Consider the following 22,922-nt stretch of genomic DNA (forward strand, 5'->3'; position numbering starts at 1 on the left):
AATTACAGGCCTCCTAACAATAGAAGACGGCGGCATACAGGATTTCTAAATGTTGATACTGCCGATAATTCTATTATGGGTATGTATATAATCTCTTTTCTTGTTTTAAGCATTATTTGGTTGCTGTCGTATTGAATTAATGTTCATTCCGTATTTGGCTTAAAACTGAAAATACACATCTGCATTACTGTTTAAGTAAATCGGATGGTGCTTTATTATTATCACTAAATGAATAAGAAATTCATTTGAATAGAAGAAACTCAAAATGCAACTAACTAGAATATTCAAAACTTTCCCTCAGGGTCAAATTTGCCTTAAGGAAGTTAGACCTTCTTTAAGTAAACATTGTAAAACTTATAACGGCCTGCTGTAATAAATACTGCCAATGCAAAAACACTTTTTCGATGTGAATGTAGTGATATCGACCCCGTGGCATTAAATGAAAGTAATAGTCCTATATATATCGTTCTTGATTTGGCCTTTTAAATTTTTGATTTGATCGTCACTGATGAGTCTTTTGTGGACGAAACGCGCGTCTGGCATACACACAAATGATAAACCTGTTATCTTTGATTAGTGTTTTTATAATGCAAACACATACAAGTGATGTATACCTAATTATATAACATTTTTCTGTTGACAAATATCTTTTGCGTTTCTGTGTACCAAATGGTGATAAGGCCTGTAAGCTGAGAACTTAAACTTGAACCTTCTGCTTGCTTTTAGCAGTATATTGAAATTTTGTAATATGATTGATATTTGTAAAGGAGAAAAAAAAAACAAAAAAAAAAGGTAATAATATATTTGTAGAATAAACTTAAAATAGACAGTTCTTGAAGCAAATTATACCTACAAGAACAAGTCTGTACAGCTTTTGTAACTTTCCTCATAGCGAAAAAAGGAATATCAGTCTACTCATTTGTAACCTACCCATACAAGATACTTTATTTGCAAAATGAGGCTTTTATTATGGTTTTTTTTACCAAAAATCGTCATGGCATGTCTTATGAAAATTCAAATATGTTTATGTTTTGTTGAGTTTGTATGAACTTTGTTTTTAAATATAATAAAGACTACGTTAAGAATTGGTCGTACGTTATTCAATTTTCACATATTAGTAAACTCTAGTCCATATTTACGTCTACAAAAATGCAATTTAAATTTTTATACAATTAACGAAAATCACGTTCATATGCACACTTTGTCCCGAGGACAATAGTGAGTTTTTGTTCATATTGTTGTGATCAAATATAACGAACTTCTTTCGATCTTAAATTAAGTATGTTCAACACTTTTACCCTTTAAATGAGATGTAAAACTGTTTTGTGTTTGAAGATACCACTCTAGAATTAATCAGTACATGAATTGTTCTTAGATATTCGATCTATTGTGTCACATGACGCCAACTGGAATGTTAGATAGTTCTTTCTTTACTAATGGCATCCGTCGTGCGCGTCATTTGATGTCAATTTAAATTCTGAAATAAAAGTTCTATTTGGAGGACGGGAATGCAAATGGAATTTGTTAGTGAAAGGGTACCATCTTTCTAGCGGAACGTGAAGCTTCTTTTTATTGGTCTAGAGGAGAAAATCTTATATGGCGATTTCGAAGCAAGATGGGGGAATGACTTGCTCCTCTGAAGAATTCAGATTGATGGTCGATTCCCTCGTCTATCAAACATAGCACATATGTTTTCAATCAAAAGCAATTATCATTTCATAATATCATTTGCAGACAATGTTTTGTAAGAACCAGTTTAATAAACTAAATATTCGGTGTGAAATGTATAATTTAATCGTACCTGTAGCCAGTTGAGTGGATTATAGCCTTCAACCAGTAGCGGTTAGGCGCTTAGTTTTTTTAAATTTTGATCCCAAGTAAGAAATGATTTAATGAAATCAGATATCATTAATAATAGTTAATTTCCTATATTTTCAAATAGGCTTAGATACGTCTGGTCAACCAAAGACCATAAATGATTGGCTGAAGCATTATCATCATGTTTGTGAGCATGGTAAGTATGAAATAAAGAAATCCTATCCATGAGCATTACAAAGAATATTTTGAATGAATAATCCAATAAAACAGACAATTGTGTCGCTGCATTTCTGTTGATATGTATATTAACCTTTTTTTGCTGGCGATACATGATACGTATTGAATAACTTTGTTATGGTTAAAAGAGTAGATCCAAGAATATTTTACACTACTTTCAGCTAAATACAGACTTCGATCAGGTACAGTAAGGCGTACGGGTGGACGTTATGTAACATTGGTATTAGATATATCAGAACGTCTGAAAGGCCGCAAGTTTGAAGTAATGAAAAAAGCAGCAGTAGAGTACGTGGAAGGTACTGTAATAACATATAGATTTTTGTTTTTGAACGGCAAACAAATCTTGATGAGACACGAATCATTCATTACAGAACTTTTATATTTATATTATAATCAATAAAAATAAAATCAGCCAATAGTGTAACAAGTAAATACCGGATGAACACTTGTCTAACATAACTCATTGCGACACTTGATTTTATAAAAAATATCTATAATAGTTTGAACAACAAACTGTTGTGAGAACAGATAACTATATAAATTTATCATGCCAATGCCACAAACAAAAAAGACTTACTTTAACCACAAAGACCTACACTTATGTTAACTTAAGAAAATACTTACAGCCAATGAATTGGACATTCTTAGCAAAAAAGAATCCGGTTTCGCATGATTTTAATTAGAACTCATAAAAATATATTTGCTTTCAGATTTAAAAGCTTACATTTGTATACCTAAGCATTTCAACACAACTGTTTTTATTGAAACGTTTTTGATGTACTTTGTCTGTTTTGTCATCACAGGTTAATGTATATAATATATTTTAACGACATTGGGTTATATGTACGTTTATCTCATCTAAAGGTGTAAAACAAGTTTGGGTAACAACTGGGCTGGAAGAGAATATTGGTTTAGCAGTATTTGGCGGAAAAAACCAACTTATTCATGAGTGTACTTCTGAACTGGACCTTGTTTTGAGATCTATAGGTAAAAAGTATTTATCCATGAGTTCATTATGCAATAAATGATTTACTTATTATGGATGAAGATCCTATTTGTACCGGTTTTATATAAAAAAAATTAATATCCAACTTCTTATTGTAGTACATTCACAACTTTAAAAATTGTCCATTTAATTTTACTCATTTGCATTTGATATACAAATATGGAGATGTGGTATGATGCAAATTAGACAACTATCCACCAAAGTTAAAATGAAGTAGATGTTAGCTTTTATAGGCAACCGTACGGTCTTCAACAATGAGAAAAACCAATACAGTATAGTCGGCTATAAAAGGACCCGACATGTAACATGTGAAACAATTCAAATGAGAAAACTTACGGCCTAATTCATAAAAAAACAATTCACGTACAACAAATATGACAGCCATGAACCAACGACAACCACTGAACTACTGGCTCATAACTAGGGACAGGCACATAAACAATGTGGCGGGGTTAACATATTTGAAGGCGCCAATCCTTCCCTAACCTGGGACAGTGGTGTAACAGTATAACAAAAATAGAAACTATAAACATCAGTTGAAAAGGATTTAACTCGTCAGATAGATACAAAGCAGCAAAACATCTAACAAAAACACAGACAAGACGTGGCAGGGATTTATACATATCCATAACAACAAAAAAGACAACAAATACAGATCTGAGAATACTAGCAGTTACTAAAAGCTAGTTCAAAGCGAATAACAAATAATATAAAAAATCATGTATTTATGACTTTACACCTGTCTCAAGTCAGGAGCCTGTTGTTCAGTGGTTGTCGTTTCTTGGTGTGATTCATAAGTGTTTCTCGTTTCTCGTTTTTTATATAGATTAGACCGTTTGTTTTCCTGTTTGAATTGTTTTACACTAGTCATTTTCGGGCCCTTTATAGCTTGCTGTTCGGTGTGAGCCAAGGCTCCGTGTTGAAGGCCGTACTTTGACCTATAATTGTCTACTTTTTATACATTGTGACTTGGATGGAGAGTTGTCTCATTGGCACTTATACCACATCTTCTTATTTATATTTACAACTGTGTTTTTAGCTATTTCAGACATATAATTACGTCAGACTATAGAAAATTTAAATTAAACGAAGATGTAGGCTGGTGGAAATCAATATTCAATTTTTCTAAATTATTTATTACATTCCATGTAGCCATAATTTCTTTTTAGTTTTTAGTTGAACTTAAAATGATCACATTTTTTTACTGTGATTATTCCTTTTTTCTACCACCTTTCAGGGATGTGGAGGAGGATTCAGTTCTTATGAAAACAACTGTAATCCCATATAATGGTTTATGATAAAGAGTCAACTAGCCTTAATTTATAATCTTTGTTAAAAATTGTCGGGTCTAAAGCAGATGATATGGTGTAAGAGATTTACACATTTATTTTTGGTCGCTATGTATTGTTCGGGTGCGTGCATTTTCATTGACAATTACTGTGACAAATTCCTTTTATTTCGACAGCTAGGGAATCGTTTTATACATACTGTTGTATTCTATTTTCACATTTAACACAGCTTACCTGTTATTGTATTTGATGAAATGTCATGAGGAAGAATCAAAGTTTTTTTTCTTAAAAAATAAAAACACAAATGTGTACATAAAAAATCTTGCATTCAACAGATAAACTAGAGCCATGTGGTGATGCACCTGCGATTGGAGGGTTATTGATGGGTGAGGCTGGCGTAATAACAGGTAAATTTAGCATAAACGACAAGGAATGTATGTCGTAACTTAAGGATGTTCGCTCCTCTTGTTTTTGATTTTTTTTGTCAGATATTCGGAATCCTCTGGTTTTATCCATGTTTTTCCATTAAGAAATTTTGTCCACTAACCCCTACTTTTCTTTTCATAATTTTATTACATATAGTTTAAAAAACCATCTTTAAAAATCTTATAAAATCCTTGTTATTTTTTCAATGTTTTTGAAAGAAAAAAGGTGACAATGTTAAATGTATGAAAAGTCTAGAGAGAATCATTTCCCGCCAAATTTTCAATGGCTTATATCTCGAAAACAAGCACACGGACCCTTCATTTTTTTCTGCTTTTTTAGTTCCTTCATTTATATTCTATCAATTTATGACAGTCTTTCAAAAAGCTTGTTATTTTGAAACAGAGTAGCGAACATCCTTAAGGGAAAATGTATAAAATAAAATTTCAGATTCTTGTTTGAAATGAAGCTTTTGTTACATTTAACATTTTTTTAAATGAGAGACAGTCGAATAAAATCAAGTTTCCATTATCTTTTGAAGTAAAATTATTTTTTCATTAATTTAAATTTGAGATTTGAAAGAAATGTGGTGACGGTTTATCCAATTGTTTGCATGATTGTTGAAAGTAGGAAAACTGATTGTCATTAGATATGAATATAAGATATAGCAGTAACATATGAAAGTTCAAAGATTTTGATGATTTTCTTAACTATGTTTCAATATAATGAAGTTACACTTCTTAGTATAACTGCTTTGTACTTTTTAATTATAAAACGTGGATTCAATTAAAGAAACAACGTTCTTGTTAATTGTAGGTCCGCGTGGAAATATCGGAGATTTTCCAGTCCAAGGACATATTATTATATTTACGGATAGCGGATCGGAAGGAAACGCATCCTATTCTTCTACTCCCTTTTCCCTTGCGAAAAGTGGAATTGATTTGAAATCAATGCTTGATAATGGCGGTATTACATTGTCTCTCTCGAGTACCGGTATTAGTTTGGGATCTTCACTTGATGGCAATGATTTATATGTAAGACTTATTTTTCTTCTTTCTTTATTACAATTTTCAATTTCAAGGAAACACCAATTATAGAAAGACAAAAGTAACATCATAAGTTCACCACATGGCTTCTAACAATAACAAAAAATCGCTTGCGTCGTTTCAAAAGATCGAAATCGAACAGTATCATTTAACTCATAACATATACGTTTTTCATATACGGTTTAGCGTTCTACAATGAGGACTTTTATGCTCAAAACATAGCTTATTTCAAACAACTGACAGAGAGTCCGTCAAAACTACATCTATAGAAAACAAAACTTACGATTGAGCAACATGTACTACTTTTAAAATCGAGTGTGAACTCTGGTTTATCCTGAATCAACTAATGTAACACTTTGTAACAATTTCTGACATGGTGTGTATTGTCTGTTTTTATTTTCGTTTTGTTAATCAAGATTAAAAAATGATGAGAGTTGAGATTTCAAAAAATATTGTTTTATGAATCACGCCACATTTTTATTGGTCTGTCCTAAAACTGGTACTTCGTTATTATGTGTCGTATGTCATATCTTTTAATGTTTTTCGTTATTTGGAGAATTGGATGTTGAAGACAGATTTTTATTGTTGATGCTTGATTTATTCACAACATGATTACTCGACTCTGGATGATTAGGATATACACATATTATATAGACACCCGTCTGTTGTTGAAGACTGTATCTTGCCATTTAGCTGTCTTTAGGTTATTTTTGTCGTGAGGTGGCCGTCTAATTAACGTTTACCCTACTTTCCTTTTTAATGGAATCCATATTTCGATGCTGCTGGAATAAGGCTGTTCAAAAATGGACAGTATACAACTGGAAAGTTGAAATCATCCCTTGTGTAGTAACTGTAGTTCTAAAACTACATTCATTGTTAATTTCTAGATTTCAGTTATTTAGCAAACTGAATTGAAGCTGTGGTATCATTTATTTCAAGATTAATGGAATTTTATTTTGTATAAGTCTTGTCTTTCTTAATCTTTTTATCCAGAATACATATTTCGAAAAAAAAATTGGAGAAGATTTTCGATTATTTTGTTTTATGATTCGATGATAAATACTTTTTTGACAATCTTGTTTAATTTAGAACCACGCAGGAGTAGAATCGGTTATCCATTCCGTTGTCGCATTACAAACCAAAGTCTTTTATGTTCAAATTGGAAAATATCAGAAGAACGCGGTAAGTATCTGTAAACTATAAAATCGTATCTTCAAATGAAGGGAAAAGCACGAACGATGTTAAAACAAAGCCTATAAGCATATTTGTCTGGAACCAGGGATAGAATCATGGAATTTTGTATATGCATACGTATAATAAAAAAGTACATCCACTGTATTTGAACTTTGATGGAAAGTTGTCTCATTAGCAATCATACCACACCTCCTCATTTTCATATATTCATATGCAATGCACAGGTATATTATCATTTACCAAATATCCCCGCTCAATATATGCTAGGGTCGTCTTGAACTTGCATTTAGGCGTGAGTAACTAATTTGTGTTGAAGATGTCACTAGGATCTTTATTCCTCAGATGAAATGAAAGGCAATAAAACGCTGTTCCTTTTCCTTAGGTATATGGAGGGATTTTGTGTTTTGATTGATACACCATCTTATACATAACAATATATTGAGGTCAATAGAGCTGCAGAATAATTAAAAATTACATCTTTCGTTTTTATCCTTCTTGATATATGCATTTTTGAAAGACATGCCTTATGTATTTCTCGATTTTTTGCAACTGCATCCTACATGGAAATAAAATATATAGAGGTCGTCTACGATTTAATTATTTCAAAATGAGACAGTAACCGCCTCACTTTAAGACAAATGCAAATAACCACTAACCAAACAAGTAGAATACATCAGGAGAAAATCACAGTTTATGACCAAACTCAGTAAAGACTCGTCTAAATTGCATTTAATTGATAAATTCAACAACACTTACCGTTATCTTGATGATATTTTTTCGTTAAATAATCAAGAATTTTCTCAATATACTGCCGAAATTTACCCAAAGGAACTTACTTTAAATAAATCAAATATAAACGGTAACAACTGTCCTTTCCTAGATTTAGATATTTCGGTTTTACACGGGAAACTCCACACTAAAATTTACGACAAAAGGGACGATTTTTCGTTCCCTATTGTTAATTTTCCCTTTTTGGATGGTGATGTTCCTTTGGCACCATCTAACGGTGTTTATATTTCACAACTCGTTTGCTATGCCCGTATCTGTTGTGACGTTTTTTATTTTAACGAACGTAATCTATGTATTACTGGTAAATTATTAAGCCAGGGATTTCGTTATCACAAATTACTTAAAACCTTTAACTAAATTCTTTCACAAATATAAAGATTTGGTTTTGAAGTTTGGTTGTACCTGTAGAAAACTTATTTCAAACGGGATTGCACATCTCATATTTACGGCAATATTGTTTACCGTGCCCAGAAATTGAGAAACGATCCTGGTAAACTTATCGATCCTTTAAATAAACTTATTCTAAAAGGTTACCAATTCAACACTGTGATTAGATCATTAAATATTGTTTTTATTGGTACTAATATTGATTTCGTTATCAGTAAATTAAAAGCAAACTAAATATTATTGTTATATGCATATACACATTCATGGATCTACAATCTGTCGATACCTGTATCTTGGCATTGCACAAGGTCATGTTTTTCTCTTGACTTTTTATGACGTCTTTACACTAAATTCATTGGATGTTGGGTGTGTACGGATTGATAATTTAGTCTTAGATGCATGATTTTTTTTATTAGTTGTTAGTGGCTTTGAACTAGCTGTCAGTAACTGTGAGAACTCTCAGATCTGTACTTAGTGTCTTTTTGTTATTTGGATGTACAAGTACCCGGCCACGTCCACTTGTATTTGTAGTATTTGTATATTTATCCATCTGATGAGTTAAGCCTCTTTCAACTGATTTTTATAGTTCGTTCTTATGTTGTACTGTTACACCACTGTCCCAGGTTAGGGGGAGGGTTGGGATCCCGCTAACATGTTTAACCCCGCCACATTCTGTATGTATGTGCCTGTCCCAAGTCAGGAGCCTGTAATTCAGTGGTTGTCGTTTGTTTATGTGTTACATATTTGTTATTCGTTCATTTTTTGTACATAAATTAGGCCGTTAGTTTTCTCGTTTGAATTGTTTTACATTGTCATTTCGGGGCCTTTTATAGCTGACTGTGCGGTATGGGCTTTGCTCATTGTTGAAGGCCGTACGGTGACCTATAGTTGTTAATTTCTGTGTCATTTGGTCTCTTGTGGAGAGTTGTCTCATTGGCAATCATACCACATCTTCTTTTTTATATTTATGGTTTTATTTCTTTATTATATAGCACATGAATTAAAGGAAAGACGTATTTAACATAATACAAAAAACAAACTACAAAACACATGTGCAAACGAATTATTCTATTGGGATATGTAGTCCTCACAAATAGTCATAACTTTTTTTTCAGATATTGGAACGTGTAGTGAAGGAAACGAGTGGGAAAATGTTAGACACCAGAGAAATGCATCGTTTAGTACAGATGCATAAAGTAATGGTACGTTTCGTATTGCAATAAGAAGTTAACACATATGAAGCACTAATTTACATGCACACATGTAGCAATGAACAAGGTTAATCTTTCAAAAAAAAGTCAATCTATAATATTAGGGCCACACAAAAATTAAAATAAAACTAGACGACGTAATAATACCGATTAGTATCACAATTTTTGCGATCGATTTGTATGATATTTCTAAGAAAAAAACAGCTGCTTGACGGTATAGTATCAGTTTTTGTATAAATACAACAACACGTCATGTACTCTATGATACTAATAAACTCATTTTGTATAATAAATATATGAAAGTAATGTATCGATGTATATCTATTTATCGCGAGTCCAGATTACAGCAACACGACCGGTGCCAGATGTGGAGCATAACATGATTACCATTCCGGTGCACTTTACATCAAAATCGGTTTTTGGTTCGTGTTACTCTGTCTTTAGTTTTATTATGTAGTGTTTTGAAGATTGTTGGGTTTTTTTTCCTTATCGACGATTTCGATTTAGTCGGTCTCTCTTCGACTTATGAGTTTCGATTCTCCCTTAAGTACACAGGAAAAATTGCAACATATGTTTTTCATATGTTTTCAAAACATATGAAAAACATGATTTTCATATGTTTTTCATATGTTTGTCCCAAACATATGAAAAACATATGTTTACAAACATATGTTTACATATGTTTTGAAACATATGAAAACATATGGAAGCAAACATATGTTTTCATATGTTTTAGATAATATGTTTACATATGTTTGTAAACATATGAAAAACATATGATTTTCATATGTTTTCACATGTTTTAAATGACATTTAAAAAAAATGTTTTGAGAAAATGTCAAAATTTGTCATTTAATTATCACATACATTTTGTCATTCATTATCTATATAGTGTATTTCTCAAACAGGAAAGTGCACTTTCTACTCTTCCCACTAAATCCCACATCATCGTGATGATAAAAACATGTCTGCCCTCAGCGGGCTACATGTATGTCACCCCCACAGCAGAGCTATCTAATTCTGAATGGAACATAATGTAAAATAAATGAATGAGTTATAAATATTAAATAATAATATGAATAAATATTCTTTATTTAGTTTGATCTTTATTCTCAATTCTTTTTTTTTTTATCAATAATCCCATTATTCTCTATGATTCTTTATTCCATATTTCTGCTTTTTTTAGTATCTGTTCTTTATTGTTTTTTGTTCTTTATTTTGCACTTTTTGTCATTATTTTCTATATTCTTAAACCCCAATCGTGATTCCAGACCATACGTAAAGTACATACGAAAGCTTGCATGGTACGTCGAATACGGAAACCCGGAAATCTTTTCACCGTTACCGTTTTTTATACTATGACGCAAAATCCATGGACGCTCACGCGATCTGCTGTTGTCATTTAAAAAGTTTGAATGGACAGAGATAGATGATACAAAGAACTTTGGTTTTTCAAACTGGTGAATCAAAATTTATTATAAAAAGATAAATTGAAATGGGTGACTTGTCGATTAACTGGAAGAAACTGGGGAACGAAACATAGAAAATTTATAGAAAGTCAACGCAACGAAACAGCGAAAGTGTTTTTGTTTTGATGGATAGTTTTACGTACCCTAAAAGCACAACGAAAGGTAAATATTATTATTCACATTTTGTTTAATTATTGGATAAAAGCAGGAAGATGTGTGTGCTTTATTTTTCACGAAAAACTATTTGACTAGATATTTGTAAACCTGAGTCTGAGAACGATAATGTAATATAAATATAATTGCATTGGGTAATCCGTTTCATTATCTATTTTATTATATGTCATAATGAGAATGTTATAAGATTAAGACACAAATACATCCCAAATAACCGTATAATATGTAAACGCTTTAGACAATAAGACAAACTTGATAAGTGGGGGGGGACATCATATAGGAATTTTCGCCGTGACGTCACCAAGTCACGTGATTTTCCGACTGGTTGGCAATATAACGGATGTTTACATATGCGACAGGGTGTCACATGTCATTTCACGATTACATTGATTAATGATGGTTGTTTCGTGTTGTGTAGTTAATTGTACAACTAGATTTGATAAAGACAACCCTAACAGTTTTTTCCGTGTCCCCAAAAAGCCTGACACTCGTAGAAAGCTTTGGATTTCTGCTATAAAGCGTAGAGATCATGACGGAAAAGCATGGGAGCCGTCTGACCATGATCGTGTGTGCCATCTTCATTTCATATCAGGTAGGTTTTTTTTCATTTATAAAGTGTGTCAATGTTTTGGGAAAGTGAGGCTACAAAAAAAAGTGCATAATTTTTTTCATTTATATTTTGAGGTAACATTTCTTATTATTTATAACAAAATTGTAAAGAACCTATGTAAGCACACCAATGTGACAAGGAAGGGATCTCTTAGGCACAGACAAGTGAGGTGACCTGAACTTACTATCATATTTTTGTAACAGATTTGTATTGAATAATACCTTGCATGTATTTATTTAAATATTTCGTAAGTGTTTTGAAAGAATATTAGGATACATGTATGTTGTAAACAGGCATTGAGCCAATGGCAATGCATTAGGTGGAAATTATGTGTCAAAATGTACTTATTTATATAAATTTTTACAACTGTGTTTTATTTTTTAGGACAGAAAAGCAACGATAAAAGCAATCCTGACTATGTTCCTTCCATCAACATGGGTTACGATGAAAGAACAGATGCAACTCTGCGTGCTGCCAGACATGACCGTCTTCAGAAGCGTGATGCTGAAAAGGGAAGGCAAGAGGTGGCCAGTGTTCTTCTAGACCTTTCTGAAAATGTTCCACCACCAGAGAAAGGTATAAATTTTACTTAAATATATTATATTTACATAAAACATTAAATGTCAAAACATGATTTTATTCAATTTAATGTAATTGCTTTCTTATATTATAGTTCTAAATTGTGTATGAAATTTAAATTTAGCCACTTTTATTGATATCCTTAATTACTTTTCATTGAAATGCAGCATAATACATTTATTTGTTTTCAAAAGGTTTTTAAGTCACCATATAAATGATAAAATTTCAATTCGAAAATAATCATAGGATTTTTTTTGCTATTATTTATATCTATGGCTCTCTGTTATGCAGTTTTTTTGTTGTTATTTTTTTAATTTCCTACAAAGTTCTGTCTTCTTATTTCACTTATATGTTAACCATTAAATTTCAGCAACTACAGGTTTGCACGACCAATGCATCAAGACAATAGCTTCACTTCGCATTGAAAATGAACACTTGTATACAGAATTAGGCAGACTACAAACAGAAAATGCTCAGCTTAAAGAAGAAATCAACAAACTGTCCTTTGGAGACCAAGCTATCGCGACCAACCGTAAAACACAGTTCTATACTGGTGTTCCTACTAGGGCACTTTTTTTGTGGTTAGTAACATTCTGTTCAACTATACTTCCAACTTGTAAAGTTATGTCACCACCAAGTGTTCTATTGTGTATTTTGATGAAACTCAGACTGAATATCCAGCATCAGGACATTGCCTATCGCTTCAGGGTGTCTAGCACAACTATTTCAGACTTATTTAACCAAGGTATACCTAAAATAGCTCAGAAACTTGCTTTCCTAGTGCAATGGCCAGATAAAGACAACATTATCAAGAATATGCCAGTAGTGTTCAAACAGTCATACCCTAGGTGTGTTAGTATTATAGATTGCTTTGAAGTGTTTATACAAAGACCAAATCACTTAACTGCTAGAGCACAAACATGGTCGAACTACAAACACAACAACACCATCAAGTTTTTAGTTTCGATAACTCCTACCGGTGCAATTTCATTTGTGTCTAAAGCTTTTGGTGGGCGTACTTCTGACAAAGTTATAACGCAAAGAAGTGGTTACTTAGACAAGCTAGAACATGGTGACCAGGTATTAGCAGACCGGGGTTTTTTAATTGCAGAGGAGCTTGCAAGTCGTAATGCCTCATTGATTATACCAGCATTTACCAGAGGAAAGTCGCAACTTAGTGCTCGTGAAGTAGAACAGACTCGAAAAATTGCTCATGTGCGTATCCATGTAGAAAGAGCAATCGAGCAGTTGAAGAACTTTCAAATTCTCAGCAGCCAAATGGGGATTTATTTAGTACCACATTCTGACAGTATTGTGACTTTATGTTCAGCTATTTGTAATTTGCATCCTAAACTTGTATCTTAAAAGTAAATATTGACAGAGAAAGATGAAAGACAGTTTAACATAATGTTTTAATGCATATGTACATGTACAAGTACAACAATGTAACTATATATATAGTCTTTGTATCAAATGATGAACTTCCAAGTATTTTTTACATGGTGATTGTATTGTTTTGTACAAATAATTCTATTTACAAAATCAGCAGTGTATTGAAATAATATAAAGATGTAATATATTGAAATTGTTTATCTAATGTCACTACAGAACTTAATTACTTTAGCTGATACAGACCTGTATAATTGTGTCTTATGGTGTGTGATATTTGTATTTGTTTATCAGTTGTTTTAAAACCATGACTGTTGACACTGTGCAGACGACTTTATAATCTCTAGCAAAATTTTTAAAATTTAGTAGCTATTTTACAATTAATAGATAAGGGTGCCCCTGAGGATCAATTACTCCCCCCTTTTCATTTAATTTAGATTTAAAAAATGTATATATACCCTTTTCATACATTGCATAGGTAATAATGTACATGTAACCTTTTCCAAATTTTAATTATGAGTGATTCCAGAACATACTGGAGCGGACAAGAATCACATTCTAGCATTACCGAGAAAATCATCACATTTGATTAAAGCTCAAATCTGAGGCTCAAATTCCTTATGTTATGTTAACTTAACAATGCTTAAGGCAAAACAAGACTTGCAACTAAGAAAATTACAAGGCTTTGCATATGACAAGTACAATAAGCCTTAATTATTCTGAGTCTGAGACTACTATAACTGAGTACTATAACAATAAACATCTAATAATTCTTAGCCTTATCATACATGTATTATACTTCTGATAGTTTTCCACACCTATTCACATATTTTTAAGCTGAAAAATATGACCCAGGCTATAACATCGGCAGGCCTTATCACCTTGTACATGTTGTACATTATAAGAAGTGGACCTCTAGAGTGCAAGAATGGTCTACTTAACATATACTTTAATGTGAATATAAAAATAAGAAGATGTGGTACATGTATGATTGCCAATGAGAAGAGTCCAATTCTCCACCAGAGATCAAATGACATAGAAGTTAACAACTATAATAAGTTATGGTACAAGATGACTACAACAATGAGCAAAGCCCATACCACAAAGTCAGCTATAAAAGACATTTAATGAAAATGACAAATGTAAAACAATGCAAATGAGGAAACTAACAGACTGATACATGTAATGATTTATAAACAAAACAAGGAACAAATAAACAAATATGATATACAGCAACAAAGTCAAAAAACAACAACTTGAACCGCTGAATTACAGGCTCCTGACTTTGGACAGGCATAAAAATGTACAGGATGTGGTGGAGTCAGACTAGTATTGGTGCCAAACCTTCCCCTTAAGGGAGCTATCATTTGTTTTTTATGTGTGTGTGTGGGAGGGGTCTAGGATGAAATTTGAAAAAAAGGCAGGATGAGACACTTTGCCCCCCAAAAAAATGCAGGATGACAATTGATGTAAAACAAAAGTCAGGATAAACTATAAATAAAAAAAGACAGGACTGAATAGAGTGGAAAAATGGAAATGCAGGACAAACTTTTTCATACTTCCTCCCCCCCTTCACTTCATACAACGGTCATATGGATTTAATAAACATAAGATGGATTAGAACATTCAAATAGTTTAATACTTTTTATATAGTTTTTTTTTTTCAGGGCAAGTCTAGATCTGTTGTTCTTGTTTTAAAAGATCAAAATAAGCCAATTTTGTCATATAAAAAATTTTTAGGCAATAAATTTGGCAGATATATCAATATTGTAACTTCATTTTACTATACATTTGTACATGTCATACATTATTTCTTTTAGCATTTTCAATGAAAATACATTTTGTACTTCAAGAAGTAGAAGAATCTAAGCAACAGAACAGAATTCATTTGAGGCATTGCTTTCTAGATTGTATAATGGATTCATAGATTGTCATATTGATTTATGTGCATATAAGGAGCAGCAGGCAATAATTATTTTGTGATGAGAGGTATGTAATGAAAAGGATAACTTTGTTTAAATATTTTGTTTATTCATGTAATATTTATGTATACCAAAGGTTTATTATATATACCAGTAATGTCTTGGATAAATTATTCATACAGGAATTACTTCACTTTGAAATATAAATTCTATGGAAGATAACCAGTAAAGCACTGTTATGGTTACATTTTTTTATGCCCCCACGGGGGCATTAAGTTTTACCCTTGTCCGTCTGTACGTACGTACGTCCCAAAATTGGTTTGCGTTCTCTAACTTGAGTTTGCCTCAACCAAATATTATGAAACTTATACACAATGCTTATTACCACAAAACACAGATCAAATTTGAATTTTGGTGGCATCACTTTAATCGTTCTAGAGTTATGCCCCTTTATAAATGGAAAAATTGCAAAATTTTTAGTTTCCGTTCTCTAACTTAAGTTTGCCTCAACTAAATGTGATGAAACTTATACACAATGCTAATTTCGACATAACACAGATCAAGTATGAATTTTTGTGGCGTCACTTTAACCGTTCTAGAGTTTTGCCCCTTTATAAATGGAAAAATTGCAAAATTTTTAGTTTCCGTTCTCTAACTTAAGTTTGCCTCAACAAAATGTTATGAAACTTATACACAATGCTTATTACCACAAAACACAGATCAAGTTTGAATTTTGGTGGCGTCACTTTAACCATTCTAGAGTTATGTTCCTTTATAAATGGAAAAATTGCTAAATTTTTATTTTTTCTTCTAAATATCAAGTTATTTTTAAAATTGGAGTTATCTTCCTTTGTCCATGATTATAGTTGAATCAACTACAATCAATACAATGCAATGTTTAATTTTGACTTCCACTGATAAAACACAGATCAAGTTGAATTTGGGTAACTTGTGTCACTTTAACCATTATTGAGTTATGCCCCTTTATAAATCGAAAGATTGCAAAATTTTTAGTTTCCATTCGGTAACTTAAGTTTGCCTCAACCAAACATTATGAAACCTATACACAATATTCATTACCACAAAACTTTAGTTTGTCTCAACCAAATGTTATAAAACTTAAACACAACCGTTCTAAAGTTATGCATGTTTACAAATAGAAAAATTGCTGAATTTTTAGTTTCTGTTCTCTACTTGAGTTAGCCTCAACCGAATGTTATGAGACTTACACACAATGCTTATTACCACAAAATTTTTGGGTAGCGTCACTTTTACCGTTCTTCAGTTATGTCCCTTTATAACTATATGATATGCAAGCGGGGGCATCATCTGTGTCCACATTTAGACACTGTCCACATTTATTGTCAGATATTTTTATAATTCATAAATTACATTTACATGTATGTCTACATGTATATCAGCATAGGCTTTTATGAGTTAGAAAATAAGTGCTGATCAAATATGTTTACAGGAGTTATGCCTCTTGGAAATAGATATTGTAAGAAAAATTGTATTGCAATCCCACACACGTCGTCATTTCTTTTAGATTATTTATAATTTATGAAAAAGGTTAAAAGAACATACATATTTTTTGCTTTTTGATAGCAAATTTTAAACATGTATATCCATCAATTGGCGAGGTACATTGAAAAGCTGTTCTTTTATTAAATGCATGAAGTATGGATGGTAACACAAATGACAACATATTATGTTCATGAGTTAATATTTCCTTGTCGGAAAATAGTACACGTCACATGACGTGAAGTACTAACATTGAACTATGGTAACGTTGTAACCCTAACGTTGTAGTGAATGACGTTATTGTATAGATTTCATAGCTACAACGACGATTAAACGAACATTGCAATCATAAGTATTTATTGAGATTCCACAACATGCCTATAAATGGTGTATTTAAACAATTTTGCCTATTTAACAGGAAATCAAGATTTACTAAACATCAAGAGTTAAGGCCTTAATGTTAAAAATTTGCAGTCATATATTGGTTTCACATCGTCGTTGTTGTCCGCGTCGTCCAAAAACACTTAGTTTCTGGACAATAACTTTAGTTTCAGTGAATGGATCTCTATGAAATTTAAATACAAGGTTTGAAACCACAAAAGGAAGGTTGGAATTGATTTTGGGGGTTATGGTCCCAACAGTTTAGGAATTAAGGGCCTAAAAAGGGGTCAAAATAAGCATTTTACTAGTTTCCAAACAATATAACTTGTGTGTAAGTGTATGGATCTTTCTGAAATTGTACCACAAGGTTCCATACCAAAAAAGGAAGGTTGGAATTGAATTTGGGGGTTATGACACTAACTGTTTAGGAATTAGGGGCCAATAACAATACTTTTCTAATACTTTGTACAAATTGCTTATTTCTTGACCAATTTCAATGGGGTTTTATTCCTGAATTCTTGGGGTTCTTTAATATTCTGAATCTAACCATGTATTAAATTTTTGGATTTTGGGCCCCATTTTTAAATTGGTCAACATTGAGGTCCATAGGGTCCAAAATTTAACTTTGTTTGATTTCATCAAAAATTGAATTAGTGGGGTTCTTTGATATGCCGAATCTAACCATGTATTTAGATTTTTAATTTTTGGTCCCGTTTTCAAATTGGTCTACATTAAGGTCCAAAGGGTCCAATATTAAACTTAGTTTGATTTTAACAAAAATTGAATTCTTGGGGTTCTTTGATATGCTGAATCTAAACATGTATTTAGATTTTTGATTTTGGGTCCAGTTTTCAAGTTGGTCCAAATCGGGGTCCAAAATTAAACTTTTTTTTTGTTTGATTTCAACAAAAATTGAATATGTGAGATTCTTTGATATGCTGAATCTAACAGTGTATTAAGTTTTTTTGGATTTTGTATCCCGTTTTTAAATTGGCCCTCATTGAGGTCCAAAGGGTCCAAAATTAAACTTTGTTTGATTTCATCAAAAATTGAATTATTGGGGTTCTTTGATATGCCAAATCTAACCGTGTATTTAGATTTTTAATTTTTGTCCCGTTTTCAAATTGGTGTACATTAAGGTCCAAAGGGTCCAATATAAAACTTAGTTTGATTTTAACAAAATTGAATTCTTGGGGTTCTTTGATATGCTGAAACTAAACATATATTTAGACTTTTGATTATGGGCCCAGTTTTCAAGTTGGTCCAAATCGGGTGCAAAATTTAACTTTGTTTGAGTTTAAAAAAAATTGAATATATGGGGTTCTTTGATATGCTGAATCTAACCATGTATTTAGATTTTTGATTTTTGGGCTTCGTTATCAAATTGGTCCACATTGAGGTTAAAAGGGTCCATAATTAAACTGTGTTTGATTTCATCAAAAAATTGAATTCTTGGGGTTCTTTTATATGCTGAATCTAACGTTAACCATGTATTTAGATTTAGGATATTGGACCATAATAGCTAAATGTCTAATTTGAAATTTTTAAGTTCTTAAACCACATTCATTCTGTGTCAGAAACCTATGCCATGTATGCTGTGTCAAATATTTAATCACAAACCAAATTCAGAGCTGTATCAAGCTTGTATTTTGTGTCAATACTTGCCCCATCTGTTTGGGGTTCGTCCTCTGTGGTCATATCAAGCTGCACCCTGGGGAGCATTTTATTTTAAACTGTAGACAGCAGAGTAGATCATTTTATATTAGAAAAAGTTATTACTATACGAAGACGGGCTTAGGCTATACATATATTATTAATATTAGTTACACTGTTGATCTTTTTGTTTGTTACATATTGTTTCCATTCACTCAAAAGTAAAAATATAAATTAGTGAGCATCAGTTCATACTACGTCTACAAAAATGATCTTGTTTTTGTCTGGACTTCTGGATTAAATTAAGATTTACAATTTTAGCTTGTTACCATGGTTACCAAATGAAAGGAAAGTACAGTATTAGAATCACTGGTGTACATGTAGGTGCGGATGTCAGGCAAAAAGAACTGGTATCAATTGCAAAGTAAGTTCATCTGTAGAATTGCAGTTAATTTAAATAATTTAATGTTATCTATTTAAAACTTTTTCAAGTGTAATTGTACATGTTACAGCATGTATATCATGTATACTGTTGTTTATTTATGTCTTTCTGATGTCAGGTATGCATCAATTTGGTGGCCTTCGGCTGTTGTCTGCTCTTTGGTCGGGTTGTTGTCTCTTTGACACATTCCCCATTTCCATTCTCAATTTTATCAAGGAATCCTTCTTCTGCTCCACACACACACACGCATGAGGTGGGTCTCATTGGGGTCTAAGCGTGACCCGGGATTGCCGATTTTTTGTATGCGTGACACGTGAAAGTCAAATTATTGTGCCGTGAAAACGGGAAATGAAGTCTAGCGGGAAACGGGAAATTACAAAAAAAATGAGAATTGCTTACTTACATAGTGTAAGCGGGATACGGGAATCTGACAAAACAGTAAGCGGGATCCGGGATCAGAACCCCCCAATGAGACCCCCCATGAGATGTCAGAAGTTAAAATAATTATAGCATTTGTTTATATTACAATGTAATATGAATTGTATATTTAAAAGTTGTTCTCTTCTTGAATATACATAAAATATTTGCCACTGAACATAAAAATAAGCTAGAAAATCAATCAATTATTGTTTTTGCATTATAGGAAAGAGTTTTCAAACATATAACAATTGAATAATTTCCTTTTAAGATTTTTTATGAACCAGCATATAGATATACCATGTTTAACATGTATGAGGAGATGAGGTACATGTATGATTCTCAATAGGACAACTATCAATTAAAAAACCAAAGGACGAAGATGTTAACATTTGCTGGTCACTGTACAGCCATAAACAATGATCAAAATCCATACCATAAAGTAACCTATTATTGCTATAACTTGTATAAGGATGAAAAAATGTGAACCAATGAAAAAAATAAAACTACACACAGTATGGCAGACAGCACCCAACATAAGAAACAAATGTCAAAATCAGCCAGAAAGGGCTGGACTCATCAACAAGCACTTAAAAAGAAATAACAAAATAATAAAAGATGCAAAAATTATGTTTTCCCAAACTAAAATATCTATCAATTCACATTCAACAGATTTAATCAATTAATGTAACAACAAAACATTTGTTATTTCAAACAGTCTAAGAAAGCATGAATTTGTGTAATGCCAAAATATTGAACACACAAGAATATGTAGGACCATAACAGCATATAAGTATTAATAATTGCATAGAATTTCTATTTCTGAAATACATGTTCTGCTTTTTGTCAAGCTTGCAAATTTATTTCACGAAAGCGAGACAGTGATCCAAGACTCCGCCAGGGGCGGCGTCGCTGTCCTAAAGTTTAGGTTCAGTCTGTGGTTAAAGTTTTTTTGTAATGTTAATTTCTCTCTTATTAATATTATTTATAGTAATCATGGTAATAGGATATTTCTATTTACCTAGTATGTGGGTGCCTTGCAAGGTCCTATAGCTAGTGTCTGTCTACTCTGTCAGAAAGTTTTCGTGGTCAATATCTCAGGTATTAGAAGCAATAAGTTATACTTACTATATTTGGTGTATGGAATTATTGTAAGGTGTAGATGTCCAACTGGCAGTTGTAATGATGGCCGATTGAATTTTTTCAAAAGAGTTATGCCTCTTGGAAATATTAAATTTATGGAAAATGGCCTTGTAAATGCTCTCAATTTTTTTTATTAAACTTATAGTATACTATTATAGTAATGCCCTTGAAGGTCAGTTTGAAATATTTAGTATACAAGAAAAAGAACTTTTTTTTCCCCCAAGCATATTTTTTATTTATAAATATTTTTGAGAACAAAAAAACATGTTGTTTTTTGTAAATATTGCCCCTTGATAGATAAACTAGAGGCTCTCAAGAGCCTGTGTCGCTCACATGACTCTACTTGGGTTTTTGAAATCATATAAAAAAAAGATAAAAATCATAACAGATACTTATAATAATGTTTGAGGCCAAATTTGGTTTAATATTGCTATATTTGCTTTCATTCCATTCAGTGGTTCTCTAAAAGAAGACATTTGTATGTATTTCCCGTAGGGTCCTTTGTTAAACTAAGCCCCCCGCTGGTGGCCATCTTGGATGATGGATCGGCAACAAAGTAACAACACTTGGTCAGCACCTCATAAAGAACATTCATGCTATATTTTGTTTCCAATCCATTCAGTGGTTCTCTAGAAGAAGTTAAAAATGTAAAAAGTTAACGACGACGATGACGGACGCCAAGTGATGAGCTAAAAATGTGCGACTAGGTGGACATTGAAACTCTGTTCTTTTATTTCTACTTGCAGGAAATGAAAAGTGAAGAAACAGAACCAAAGGAACAATAATTTTTAATTAATACAATATTGAGCTCAAAGTCAATCTAGTTGTCTTTCTTAATCATACATGATATTTCCAAAAAGCAGCTGCATACACATGCACCAGTAATAGCAAGCAGTGTAGACAATTACACATCTGTGTATGGTGATATAGCAATAGAAATATCACATACATCATAGGAAAATATAATATAGACAATAGAAATGCCAGTACACATGCATGTCAAAGAGACACACATGAAAATAGAATATAGACAATAGAAATGCCAGTACACATGTATGTCAAAGAGACACACATGAAAATAGAATATAGACAATAGAAATGATGTATGTCAAAGAGACACACATATGAAAATAGAATATAGACAATAGAAATGGGGTATGTCAAAGAGACAAACATATGAAAATATAATATAGACAACAGAAATGGGGTATGTCAAAGAGACACACATATGAAAATATAATAGACAATAGAAATGGGGTATGTCAAAGAGCCACACATATGAAAATATACTATAGACAATAGAAATGGAGTATGTCAAAGAGACAAACATATGAAAATATAATTTAGACAATAGAAATGGAGTATGTCAAAGAGACAAACATGAAAATAGAATATAGACAATAGAAAATGGGGTATGTCAAAGAGACTAACATATGAAAATAGAATACAGACAATACTATAAATGGTGTATGTTGAAGAGACAAACAACTGAAAATAGAATATAATAATAGAAATGTGGAACAATGTATGTCAAAGAGACAAAAATATGAAAATAGAAGAGACAACAACTTAATAAAAAAAAAAACTACTTTATATAAAAATTATGGAGCACTTAGTGTTTTTTATTTGTTTGAGCTTTTGATTTTGCCATGTATTTTCTGTGGAGTTTGGTATTTTGAGTTTTTTACTTTTTAAAGCAACAACTCATCACAATGAAGTATTTACACTCAAAATGAGTTCTTGACAGAAAAAAAAGATAACAAATTAAAGAAAAACATATTAAAAAAAATCAAAACGTTACCCTTAAAAACCTATCGCAAAA

The 22,922-nt window shown here is 31.9% G+C and overlaps 2 protein-coding genes and 1 long non-coding RNA gene across 3 annotated transcripts in view; all 3 read left to right on the forward strand.

Annotated features, from left to right (window-relative positions):
• LOC127734541 (uncharacterized) overlaps nt 1-22,922 on the forward strand; it is a 58,019-nt gene that overhangs the window by 20,125 nt on the left and 14,972 nt on the right. The window contains exons 5-12 of the mRNA XM_052244468.1: nt 9-79; nt 1,943-2,014; nt 2,217-2,351; nt 2,920-3,042; nt 4,686-4,757; nt 5,590-5,807; nt 6,909-7,001; nt 9,305-9,391. Coding sequence (XP_052100428.1) covers nt 9-79; nt 1,943-2,014; nt 2,217-2,351; nt 2,920-3,042; nt 4,686-4,757; nt 5,590-5,807; nt 6,909-7,001; nt 9,305-9,391 — 871 coding nt within the window. The remainder of the gene's footprint in view (nt 1-8; nt 80-1,942; nt 2,015-2,216; nt 2,352-2,919; nt 3,043-4,685; nt 4,758-5,589; nt 5,808-6,908; nt 7,002-9,304; nt 9,392-22,922) is intronic.
• LOC127734554 (uncharacterized) lies at nt 10,701-21,914 on the forward strand. The gene is made up of 4 exons (XR_007997655.1): nt 10,701-11,031; nt 15,442-15,610; nt 19,420-19,522; nt 21,847-21,914. It is a non-coding gene; the product is annotated as an uncharacterized LOC127734554 (long non-coding RNA).
• Nucleotides 11,391-13,797, forward strand: LOC127734547 (uncharacterized). The gene is made up of 3 exons (XM_052244480.1): nt 11,391-11,635; nt 12,038-12,229; nt 12,603-13,797. The coding sequence occupies exons 1-3, from the start codon at nt 11,437-11,439 to the stop codon at nt 13,595-13,597; spliced, it is 1,386 nt and encodes a 461-aa protein (XP_052100440.1). The 5' UTR covers nt 11,391-11,436; the 3' UTR covers nt 13,598-13,797.

This window comes from Mytilus californianus, unplaced genomic scaffold (genome assembly GCF_021869535.1).
Source record: "Mytilus californianus isolate M0D057914Y unplaced genomic scaffold, xbMytCali1.0.p SCAF_3, whole genome shotgun sequence".
Classification (NCBI taxonomy): domain Eukaryota; kingdom Metazoa; phylum Mollusca; class Bivalvia; order Mytilida; family Mytilidae; genus Mytilus; species Mytilus californianus.

What these genes read in the sequence shown, in the direction of transcription:
- LOC127734547 (XM_052244480.1), top strand. Translation starts at nt 11,437, where the DNA reads ATGATGGTTGTTTCGTGTTGTGTAGTTAATTGTACAACTAGATTTGAT. An exon ending in CCATCTTCATTTCATATCAG is followed by an intron (nt 11,636 to 12,037) that starts GTAGGTTTTTTT and finishes TTTATTTTTTAG; the next exon opens with GACAGAAAAGCAACGATAAA. An exon ending in TGTTCCACCACCAGAGAAAG is followed by an intron (nt 12,230 to 12,602) that starts GTATAAATTTTA and finishes ATTAAATTTCAG; the next exon opens with CAACTACAGGTTTGCACGAC.